Here is a 12105-nt window from a genome sequence, read left to right on the forward strand (position 1 = left end):
TGGCTTTGGGGACCATCCTGGCTGACAGGGCATTGGGGAGCTCTTGGGCAGGGAACCCAGAAGTGGGTCAGGAGCTGACAAGGTGGCCACGGGTTAGGTTTCTAGAAAGGTGGAGTCCCTGTCCCCTGAGGGGGCTGGCAGAGTCAGATAGCCCGCGTCTCGGAGCCTGGCTCTCGGCCTGATCCCAGGCAGCTTTGGGGCTTCGGGTTTCTTCTGGTGTGTCAGCTGGAGGTGGTTAGGACCAAAGCTGCGTCTTTGGCGGTTGTAAAGATGGAATCGGGTGACGGGGGTGAGGAGGAGTTTCAGGAAGAGGAGGGAAAGGGGGAGGGGGAAGGGGCCTTCATAGTTCTTGGGCTGAATAACCCGCCCTGCACCTGCCATGGCTCAGGAGGGTGCTGCTGACGCGGTGCCTGACCCGAGGGCCTGCAACCCAGTCCCCTGGGAGGGCCTGTTGGGATCCCATGACCCCTTTTTTAAAAATGGGAGAACGGAGACCCTGGGTGGGGCTTGACCTGCTGTGCCAGGGTTCCCCCTCCTCTGCTCCTCGCCTCCCCACCAGGAGTAGGAAGGAGGCAGACACCAGATCTCTGCTTGGCATGGGAACAGCCGGCCAGTCTAATCTCCCCCAGACAGAAGGACTGATGGCCTGGCCCAGTGATGGGGGCCAGATAGGGGCGCCTGGGGCCAGGCTGGGCACCGGCGCACTGTCCCCACGTGTCTATGTCCGGGGCTAAGCCCCAGCCACCCCATGCAGTTCCATGGGCCCCCGAAACTTTGTTTGCTCCCCACAAAGGCCGCACCAGGTTACTGGCGTCGCTTAAGAGGACGTGGCTGGGGGGGGACGTCTGTCTCGGGTTTGAACCCCAGTCTGTGTGGTAACTGCAGTTGGTGCGGCCCCCTGATCGGCTGGCGTTGCCCCCTGTTCCCCTCAGAATGGGGCCCCCCTGCTGAGGCTGCCCCATGCTGTCAGCCGGCAGGGAGCCTCCCACACCCAGGAGGAGGGTCTGAGGCAGTAGAGGCTCATCTGTCAGATGAGAGCACTGAGGCACGGGGGACAGGGATTTGTTCACACCCCGCGGCACCAGGGTGAGCCACGCCCCTGCTTTCCCTGTCAACTCCGTCCAGGGGGCCCGTGGCCAGCATGGTGTGTGGGTGGGCGGGCAATAATAACAGCCACTGTTTTCTGAGTGCGAGGCACTTTATAATTTCAGGTAGTGTTATCTGCCCATTTTTCAGATGTGGAAACTGAGGCCTGACAGCTGAGTCCCTGCCAGCGTCACCTAGCTAGTTCTTGTGTGGAGGGGTGGGGACCAGGCCTGTGTTGTCCTCAGACTCTAGGACGGGTCCCCTGCCCATCCTGGCCTGACAGAGCACAGCGACAGGCAGGGCAGGGAGGGGCGGCTCAGCCAAGCTGCCTGCGATCCTCCCATCTGCCCTGCCCCGGCTGCTTCCCAGGCCCCAGCGCTGGGCTGTGCCGCTGACGGATGCTGACGGGGGCTGACGAGGTGCTTTGCCTGGCCCGCCCACCGCCACGGGGACCTCTCCCTGCCTTATCTCTCCCCATGAATCACCTCTTCCCCTGCGCCCCCGCATCCTCTCCTCGCCCCCCCAGCAGCAATGCGCGGAGAACACTCCCCCTCCCCAGGCCTGGGACGGGGAGCCCGCCGTCCAGCCGCTGGGCCCGAACACTGCCCGCCCCCTGCCCGCCGGGGCACCTGGGCCGGGATGGCTGGTGCTGACTCAGGGCGGCCCGGCCCGCCACCTCCTCACGGCGGGCAGACCCTGGGGCAGGGAAGTGACACAGCACACGCTCAACCCGCCCCGGCTTGGCCGTCAGGGAGCGGCTGTGTCTCCGTCAAGACTTCTGAACCCCCCTCTTTCCCCAAAGACTAGAACGGAACTGGTACCAGGAGCCAAGAGTGCTGGGATCGGGTCCCTGCTCTGCCTCCGCCAGTGTGTGACCCTAGACGAGCCTCAGTCTTTTCATCTGTAAAATGGGTAACACTGAAGATTGTCAGGGGTCCCTTCAGCTCTGACACCCTGTTGCCCTGCGATTCTGGACTTCTCTGGGACGAGAGACCGGAGGGTCTTGGGTCTAACTCTACCGGCTGTGTGGCCCTGAGCAGGCAGCCTGTGCTCTGAGCCGTCTTCTAGCCCCATTGGGCTCCAAGTCTCTGAGATGGAAGGCCATCTGCCTGCCGCCCCCCCCCCCCCCAGCCCCTGGGGACCAGTGATGTCCCTGGGGAAAAACCTGCTTCGGGGTTCCAACTGCATACCAGAGGCCAGGCCTGTAGTATCATGCCCAGGAGGGATGAGCCCCAGTCTCTCTCTGTTGCAGCCTCAGAGAGAGGGGTGAGGCTGGGCTGGGTCCGGGAGGGGGCTGAGGAGGGAGTGCCCCCCTCCATGACATGGGCGCCCTCCGAAGGATCGCTTCACCAGACCCAGACAGCCCAGGGAAGATCCCAGGGGCAGGTGGGAATCACGGACAGGTGAGAAGATGGATGGAGCCCGAGGGAGAATGAGTTTCGAAGGTCGGACTAGAACCCACTTCTCGTGCCTGCCAGGCCAGGGCTTGGGAACGGAGACCCAGAGAAGTTAAGTTTCTTGCCTAGGGCTACACAGCAGGAGACGGGAACCTGACGATGCCTGATTAACCCCACATCTTTTCTGTCAACCCCCTGCCTTCACACGCCGAAGTCTTGGCTCACGGCTTGGCTCCAGGAGAATAAAAGCAGCTTAATGAGGCATTTATTAAATGCCAGCTATATGCCAGGTGCTGAGCGGGCACTTTACCCCCATTGTAATCCTCCCGGCAACTCCATAAAGTAGGTGTTGTCTCCTTAGTGCAGATGAGGAAACTGAGGCTTGGTGGAGCTCAGAGAGGGCAGGTATCTTGCTCACAGAGCTAACAGAGCTAACAGCGGGAGGAGCTGGACCCAGCACCCAGGTCTGTGGGCTCTGAGCCTCTTTTCCCCGGGAGAAAATGCATCACGGCCGATGTCTCTGAGCCCTGCCTCTGATGGGAGCTTTGGCGCCTTGCTGCTGGCCCCCAGCTTGACTCAGGACAGTAAAAGCACTTTCACGAGGCTCCTTGTCCCCAGCAGGCTCCCAGACACGGTGCTCTCCCCAGCGGGGATGGGGGTGGGGGCACAAGTATGACCAACACAGGACTGGGGAGACCAGGGCTACCGGCAGCTGAGGCCACGGCGGGTCCCTTTGGAGCAGGAGGGAGGGCCCGACAGCCTCGGTGCGTCCAGAGGCCCCAGGGACGGCCCGGTCAGCTGTTCGCGGGCACCCGCCGGAGCCCAGAAGGAGCACGGCTGGCCCAGGCTCGCGCCGCGAATCCGGGGAGTTGTCTCCTGCCTGCTCCAGCAATTCCCAGCCCAGGCCCAGGGCCCTCACCTGCCAGGTGGGGAACATCTGATAACATCGTTCCAGGTGTCAGCTCCGTGTCTCCCAAGGCTTCCTACCCGACGGCGTTTGCATCTTAATTGAGAGTTTGAGGAGAGCCAGGAGGAGCCCTGCCAGGAAGGAGGGCACCGGCCAGCCTCTTGGAGCACTGGGGCAGGGGCGGCGCTCCCTCCCACAACCCCTGCCGACGTTATTCGCGTCGCAGAGGAGGACGCTGAGGTTAGGGCGCTCAGAGCGGGCCAGGGCCTGCGCGGGGCTCCACAGAGCCCCGGTCCCCCGGCTCGGCAGGCTCACCTTGAGGCCAACCGTCCTCGCCCTGGGCCAGCAGAGAGGGGCCGGTCCTCTCACGGGCCCCCGGCTCTCCTCTCCAGCTCGGCCACCCCCTTGCTATGTGACCGTGAGCCTCCGTTTCTTCATCTGCAAAATGGGGACTGGCCACGTGTCTTGCGGCAGTAACAGTGAGCCACCCACAAGCTATTGAGTGATCCGAGGATGCTCGGTGCGGGGCAGGGCCGCCCCTCCACACTGGGACCACGCCCTGCGTCCTGGCAGGTGCTGGTCTGCATGGGCTGCTCTAGCCTCCTTCGTGGCTCCCGAACGATCTCCAGGCTTAGGGATCTTCCCAGGGTAAACGCCACGGGGGGGGTGGGGGGCAGATGGGCTTGCATACCACTCAGACCCACACCCAGGCCTCTGCTGCTGTCTCGCCATGCTGTCCCAAGATAGTTGCTTTGCCCCTCTGACAGCACCTGTCTCAAAGCATGCTGGGACTCAAATGGGAAAAGAGGTTATGTCAGGCCCTCGGTGTAATGTCTGGCATGGAGCTGGCATGTCATAAATACCAGTTCTCTTGGGTCTTCCTCCTTCCCTCTCGCCTGATAGCCTCTCTCAGGGAATAGTCTGGGTTGAGAAGTGGTGAGCTCCCCGTCCTGGAGGAGTTCAAGCAGGGGCTTGGTGGGATCCAGTAGAGGGGAGTGGGCATCAGGTGGCCCGGAGGCCTCAGGCAAGGAAGTCCTTTCCAGGCCAGTCTTCCTGGCGGATTAGGATGCTCAAGGACACCTCAGCATCTGTCACCCTTGGATCCCAGAGAAGCTGAGATTTTACAGGCTTTTGAATTTACGAGTCCGAGATTTTCCAGTTTGAAGATCCTCGGCTTGTGCCACGCGCTGATGACCGCGTGGTGGTCTGGTTGGCTGGACTTTGTGACTGCGGGACTCTGGGGCCCCTTGGGGCCAACGGGAAGGGGGAGGGGCCTGTCTTATCCCCAGGGCGCAGCCCTGGTCACCTGGCCCTCCCCCATGCTCTGCCCTTTCCTCTGCAGCATTCCTGAGCCTTGGTGAGGAGGCCGATGTCTATCTGGGGAGGGCTGGAGACTCAGGGCAGGGCCCACGCGGCTGGATGGGGCTGGGCCGGGCCCCTGGACAGAGGGCTCTGGGTGTGACCAGTATAGTGTGTGCCTCGACCCCGTCCGCTGCAGTCATTTGGCACTCAGGAGGCCCCAGCCTCCTTTAATTGGCCTTAATGAGGCTTCTGTTTTAATAATCCAGAGGGTGGGGAAGGTACCAGGGCTGATGAATGTCAGAGGAGAGAGACCTCGGGTTATCCGTTCCATCCCCCCCTCCCCCCCGCCCCGTGTTATCGAGAAGGGAAACCAAGGCTTGGAGAATGGAAGTGCTGGGCTACGGGCCACCCAGGGAAGGAGTGGCAAATGCCCCAGGGCAGTGCTGATGGTCAGGAGTTTGTTTCAGAACCCAGAGTGGGCTCTGGGGGGCGGTGGGTGGAGTCACAGCTAGAATGTACACAGGATCCCCCACCAGGGGAAGAGCCCTAAACAGGAGGTCTCTGCCACCAGCTGACTGCGTGGCTCTGGGACGGGGACTCCTCTCTCTGGACAATGGGAGTGGCCATCACTGCCCCCACTTAGTCCCTGGAAAAGGGACGCCTGAATGAGTGTCAGAAAGCTGGCCTGCTTATCCCGACCCTGGCTTGGGTCAGCACGTGTTATTACATACACAGACTCCCCCGCCAGGCCGCAGGACCAGGCTGTGCCCTCGGCGACAGGCCTTTGGAGCCAGAGGATGGGCAAACTGGTTTGGAGAATGCCAGAAGTCAGGGGGAGAGTCCCTCACAGTGGGGCCAGCGGCTTCCAGGTGTCCTCCTCAATGCCTGGAGAACCTTCTAGGCCTTTCAGACAGTGTCGCCTTAATCCTGCTACCACCGAGGGGTGGGGTGCAGGTGCAGGGGGTGGGGTGTGTGTGGGGGGGGTAGCAAAGTAATTGCCCTGCCAGTGAGGGAGGAGGAGCGTGTGGCTCCAACAGGGAGCCTTAACCCCTCCATGTGTACAAGGGGGTGGTGATAACTACAGGGGAGGTCTGCCAGAGATGAATCCTCCCAGTCTTTGTAGGTCTGAAGGGTCTCAAAATGTTGGTTTTGAAAGCTCTTTTCACCGGGTAGAGAATTCTAGGTTAAGAGTTTTTTGCATTTAGTGCCTTAGAGATGTTGCTCCGGTGTTCCCTGGCTTGCGATGATTCTGTGGAGAAGCCTCCATTTCTTTGTTCCTCACCATGTAATGGTCTTTTCCCCCGCTGCCTGCTTTACACATTTTCTCTTCATCATGGACTTTAAGTGATGTGATTATGATGTGCCTCGGTGAGGTTTTCTTCACGTCTCTTCTGCCTGGAATTCACTGAGCTTCCCCGACTCTGGATGTAAGTTTTCATCAAATGTTGAAATGCTATAGATGCTATTTTTCAAACATTCTTCTATCCTCCCCACCCCTCTCCACCTCAGCACTTTTGAGATTCCAGTAACATGCCTCCTGGACCTTCTAGGTGGACTCCCAGTCTGCTGATGCTCTGAGCCGATCCTGGTTGTTCAGTTCCCTACCATGTGTCATTTGGGATAGTTCCTATTGTGTGTCTTCAAGGTCATTCATCTTTTCTTCTATGGTGTCTAATCTGTTATTAATCTCATCCGGTGTTTTTTTCATCTTAAATGTTGAATTGTTTTACATCTTGAGATTCAGTTGGTGGAGGGGAGCAGGGGAGAGGGGCAGAGGGAGAGAGAAAGAGAATCTTAAGCAGGCTCCACGCTCACCATGGAGCTTGATGCCGGACTTGATCCCACAACCCTGGGATCAGGACCTGAGCTGAAATCAAGAGTCGGATGCTCTACCGACTGAGCCACCCAGTCACCCTTGGTTTGGTGTTTTTTACGCTTTATTAAGTGGAACTAGAGAAGACTTAATCCAGGGTAGAAGTTGGACTAAGGACCACCTCTGGCCCGCTGCCTGCTTGTAAATAATGAAACACAGATGCGTACATTTGCTAGTGTGCCGTCTGTGTTTGTTTTCAATGCTGTAATAGCAGAGTTGAGTGGGTCAGAGCCATATGGCCTGCAAAGCCTGAAGTATTTACCATGTGGCCTTTACAGAAAAAGTTAGTTGGCCTCTGGTCTAGGCCTTATTTGCCCACTGCTCACGTACTATCCTCCTGAGGACTCTCCTGCAGGCCCTGAGTTTTAGAGGGGTGTGTGGTCTAGCTGAGGTGGGGACGTAAAAGATTCCTGGTCCTGTGTGAGCACTGGTGACTGTCCCAGCTGCTCTTTTCTAGCAGTTTTGTCCCAGCCTGCGTGGTTTCCTCTGTGCATGTGATACTTGGTCACCAGCTGAGGGCTCGAGGGGAGGCCCTGTAGCATCTGGTGTTCACTGTCAGCAGCCCCCTCTCCTCCAGTACTCCATCCTGAAAATTCTAGCTGCCGTGCTCCGGGCACGCTCTGTCTCCTCAACTCCTGGAGACTGCCGGACCCCACCAGGGTCTCCCCCTCCGCTCTGCTGCATCCCAGAGGTAGCTGAGGTGGTCCTGGGGCTGACCTCATTCATGTCCCTTCTCTCAAGGGTCACTGTGCTTGCTGCAGTCCTGCTGGCCACGGTTTCACAGATTGTGCCTGGTTTTTGTCGTGTTGTTGTTTATTGTTAAGGCGGGAGGGTCAGTGTGGGCTCTGTTCCTCTGCCGTGGCTTGAAGTGGAAGTCAAATCCAGGGTCTAGAGAGTCGTCGTTCCAAACTTTAGAACAGTCTGCAGCATTCTCTGTGTTGTTCCCGCGAGCTGCCGCCATGCACCAGCCTTCCAGCTGGCTCGGAGGGAGGTAGGGATGGCGAGTGGTGATGCCTGGCCTGTCCACCCCGGAGTGCACTGTGGGTCTGGTGGGTCAGGACTCAGGTTTGTGTGCCAAGGAGGCAGGAAAGTGACAGCGGAGGCTCTGAGCTTGCCCCGTTCCCGCATTAATTCTCACACACACACACACACACACACACACACACACACACACACCACCCCCCACCCCCCACCAGGACACTAAGGTTCTTGCCCAAGGCCATGTGTCTTCCCATGCCGCCACCCTCTGCCTTAAATTGACAGACCCGCCTATATTTCCCAAGACCCAGCGAGGGACTTGGGGTCCTTGTGCACCCTTGCTGTGACTGCGTCTGGGCTCCAGGGTGGGCGGGCTGCTTCTGTCTCCCCTGTCTGCTCTGAGCACTTTGAAGGGACAGACCACGGCTGGCTCTCTCTGAGCCTTCTCCACGCATCTCCGTGGCCGAGGAGGGCGGGGCAGGTGTTACAGGGAGCTCTGGGAACCGCTGAGTTGGGTCTCAGAGTCCAGGCCTTCAGAAGATAGGTTGCCACTCAGCAGGTTGCTGTGGTACTTCCAGAAGTGCACAAGCGATTCGCGTTCAAATGGCAGAGAGGAGCTGGGAGCGGTATTTAAGTTGGGGTTTGACCATGGATAGGAGTCGTCCGTGTGGAAGAGAAAAGGAAGGTGGCCCAGCAAGGAGAATAGTGTGTGTGGCTCCAGGCCTGGGGTTTTAGGGAGGGGTCAGCTGGGTCAGGGGCCCCTGGGGAGAGATGCTGCTGCGGAGCCTGGGCCCACGGTCCGCAGTTTTCCGGGTTTTCCAGTTGCGTGCAGAACCCCCTAGCCGTCTCACTCCTGCCCTTCGTCTCCCGGCGCTTCCACAGACCTACTCTACCCACCGGTCCCGTGAGCACACTTCTGCTCCAAGAGTGGTTCCTGTGGCCACAGGGAATCTGAGAAACAGCTCTGGGGGTGCCAGGAGTTGCAGGCTGGGTGTCGACCCAGGGAGGCGGGGAGACCCGTGCCGCTGGTGCAGAGGGAGGCAGGGCAGTGGTGGGCACTGTGAGATGCTCCAGCTGGCCCAGACAGGCCAGGCAGGGCACCTGGGCAGGGCGCAGGGTCACCTCCAGCTTCCAGCCTCCCCCTCCATCTTCTCCCCAGCTTTGGCCCTGGCCTTGCCCAGGACCTCTGCAGAACGTGTCTCAGCTGGGACTGCGGGAGGTGGCTGGTGTTGCCCTCTGGGTGGGGCCAGCAGCTTTGCACTCAAGCCACACTGTGGGCTGGATAGACCACAGCAGTGAGCCAGGCCGACACCCCCATGTGGCAGATACGGAAACCCGGGGCCCGGGAGGAGCTGTGGCTTGTCCCTGGCTTCCCTCATTGCTGCGGCCCAAGCCACTTGGTCACATTCTCTGTTGACAGAAGCTCCCTGAGGCCTGCCTTAAGCCAGGCTCCCTCCACGAGGGATCTGAATGGGGAGCTCTGCCCTTGATGAGGTCACCGCGTTATGGGCAGGCTGAACCACCCAAACAGATAATCAGGCAAGGGAGTGAATCCTTCCGTGCCTCAGTTTCCTCATCTGTAAAACGGGAGTAACAACCACTGCCTCACAGCATGTTTGAGAATTGAACGAGGTAGCCGTTATTGGGGCTCATTATACCATCCCACGGCGCGAGGGCCTGGGACCGCTCTCACCTTCTTAAGCAGAAGGCATGCTGGGTGGGGCGAGAGACCCGGGTTCTGGTCTCGAGTCTCTGGCTCCTGCTCTTCCATGCACAGAATGGGGATCTGCGTGCAGAAGTCAAGGGCCTCCGGGAAGCCTCTGGTTCTGACTGGACAAGCTGTGGGGGCCTCCGTGGGGAGCACCAAGCCCCCTCCCCCAGCATCATCCCAGTGCCTAGGGGGCACCAAGCACCCCTCCCTGCTCCCGGCGTCAGCTGGCACCTGTTACAAGCCCTCCTTTGGCCGCCCCCTGGCACTGAACCCAGTGTTTGGGGAGAGCTGGCGCTCAGCCCGGGACCCTGTGGAAGGGATGCACCATGGGGGGCTGGCCCCAACAGGTCCAGCCCAACAGCAGATGATCCCTGGATCAAGTGCCCTACCTGCTAGAGGGCGACTGGGGAAGGACACACGTGGAGTGGGTCCTGCTGGGGCATGTCCCCCAGCCCAGGCCCAGGGCAGGTCCCCGTCTGCCACAGCAGGGAGGGCCTGGAACCGGGCCTGACCGATCTGCGGGGGGAGACAAGGAAACGAGGGGTGATGGCTGCCTCGGAGGAGAACTGGGTTGGCTCCGCCCTTCCCAGGGGCGGCTTTATCCAAGGGGATCCCAGGGCTGGCTCTAGGGCTGTGGGATCCCAGGCGAGGAAGTCCCTGCCACCACCCCAGCCACCTCAGGGGCTCGTCATGCTCCACCGGTGAAATCCAAGGCTGTTGGGAGCCCACCCGGCTGCCCTCGTGTCTCATCTGCCCTCTCATCCACCTCCTCGCCAAGCAACCTCTGGCCTTTCCTTAAACATCGCCTGGGACGGGGAACTCACTCTCTATCAATACCCTTTGCCTAACTTCGGGTCAGAAAGCGCCTCCTCAACTGGAACCAACGTCTGCCTCGACTGGCTCCTCCCTGCTTACCCTATAGCCCCTGCGTAGTCCGTACAAACTCCCTCTGCCCGACCCGAAACAGCCCCTCAGAGACTCAGAGCCAGCGAGCGGCTGTCCCCCAGAGAACGGAGTGAATCCTGGACCTCAGCCACCGTGGCGCCCTGGCTGGTCCCACAGCTCCACTGCACCCGTTGTGCCAAAGGAGAGCTGGGCCCAGAGAAGCTAGGCGTCTCGCTCAGGGTCACACAGATCGAGTCCGGGGCAGGGCAGGGCAGGGAGGAGCCCAAATGGGCCTGCAGGGACCAGCTGGGTGAGCTCACCGGAGTGTGCAGACTCCTCCCCAGCAGGTCCCAGGCTGCCTCTCCTTCACCCTGTGCCTGCGGATCCCAGTGAGGGGAGCCGGGCAGGCCACTCTCATGGTGGGGGTGGGGGTGAACTTGGCTCCCTAGCGGGCCTCGGTAGGTTCTAGCCTGACTGTTCCCAGTTCATTGTATGGCCGAGTCCCTGGCCTCTCTGTGTAAGGCTTTTCCAGAAGGCTCTCAGACCCTGGACAGGGCAGTGGTGCCAGCCTTGAAGGACTGGAGGGGCTGGATGTCTGTGTTGGTTGTCAGCACCAGGCCCTGATTCTCATGGGCTCCCCCTTAGTGCCTGCTGGGACAGGGGCGGACGGGGGACGAGAGAGAAGGCCAAAGATGGTCACCGAGCCCCACCAGGCCCGAGCGTCTGCTGACCACGCAGCGGAGCTCATCCCAACCACCCTGTCCTTTCCCTGTTGCTTCTTCCTTCTTTGTGCTTTGACTCAGGCCAGTGCCCCTGCCTGTCCGGCCTGGAGCATGTCACTGCCCACGTCGGGCTAGGGCTTGGGGTAGAGGCACTCTGACGTCTTGGGGTCTCGCCCTGAGCCCGGTCCAGGAGGCTTGAGGTCAGCCGTTGTGAGGACAGATGTCACACGTGCTGGTTTGGACTCTGTCCAGCCAGGTAGGAGAGGTGGCAGCAGAAAGCCTGCCAAAGTCCACAGCAGCCCCGAGCTGCACGGGTGACCTCAAGAACAGCTGTGCCGGATGCTGCCTTCCTGGCTGTTGATACATCGGGTTCATCTCGGCGTCCCAGGGTGGCAGGCGGAGGGCGATGGTGTGGGCTGCTGTTCTGGCTCGGGAATGCAGCCCAGGAAGGGACCAAAACAGGGCGCCCCCGTGCTGGGCCCTGACACCCACAAGGAAGGCTGCTCTGGGGACTGGCCCTGACACGCTCCAAACCTCAGGCTGCAGCCCCCGACTCCAAGGTGTTCTGTCTTCCCTGCACCTGCCTCACCGGCCAGGATACACAGGCTTTGTTCTCTGCAGTCTCGTGTTACGGAAACAGCGGGCACGTTGAATGTGCTTCTCCTCTATTTGCCGCTGCTCCAGAGAGTCCAGTCCCGGCCCCGAGGCCGTGGGGGGCAGGGCGAGCGGGGCGCCCAGAGAGGGTGGTGGGTGTGGGAGGGCTGAGTGTCCTGCCGAGGCACCTGTCCCCACCGCCGCGCTGCCCAACAGCCCTGGTCTCTTCCTGCTCGCAGGTGATCGCCGTGGTCATGGACATGTTCACTGACGTGGACATCTTCAAGGACCTGCTGGAGGCCGGCTTCAAGAGGAAGGTGGCCGTGTACATCATCGTGGACGAGAGCAATGTCAAGTACTTCCTGCACATGTGTGAGCGGGCCCGCATGCACCTGGGGCACCTCAAGGTGAGCTTGGCTGGTCATGAATGACCAAGCGGTCATTCAGTTGGTCAACAAACACTTGGAGCACCTGCCTTCTAGGGATGGAGTCCTGTGCCTGGCACAGAGAGGTCAGTGATCCTAGAGCCTCCTGCCAAGTGGTCGCCTGACCTCTGGCTGAATGCCCAGAGGGACAGGACACTACTTCCAACAGTCAGAGATAAGATAAATGTTGATCAAGGGTTGATCGGACACTGGAACCCACGCAAG

At 60.3% G+C, this 12105-nt stretch overlaps 2 protein-coding genes across 3 annotated transcripts in view; one reads left to right on the forward strand and one right to left on the reverse strand.

Moving 5' to 3' along the window:
• Window positions 1-12105, reverse strand: part of SLC5A10 (solute carrier family 5 member 10) — a 58705-nt gene that overhangs the window by 19071 nt on the left and 27529 nt on the right. The gene's annotated exons all lie outside the window — the stretch shown is intronic.
• FAM83G (family with sequence similarity 83 member G) overlaps window positions 1-12105 on the forward strand; it is a 28214-nt gene that overhangs the window by 2246 nt on the left and 13863 nt on the right. For both annotated transcript variants that reach the window (XM_030294779.1, XM_030294780.1), the window contains one exon: window positions 11695-11862. In XM_030294779.1, coding sequence (XP_030150639.1) covers window positions 11695-11862 — 168 coding nt within the window. The remainder of the gene's footprint in view (window positions 1-11694; window positions 11863-12105) is intronic.

The sequence above is a fragment of the Lynx canadensis genome, chromosome E1 (assembly GCF_007474595.2).
Source record: "Lynx canadensis isolate LIC74 chromosome E1, mLynCan4.pri.v2, whole genome shotgun sequence".
NCBI lineage: Eukaryota > Metazoa > Chordata > Mammalia > Carnivora > Felidae > Lynx > Lynx canadensis.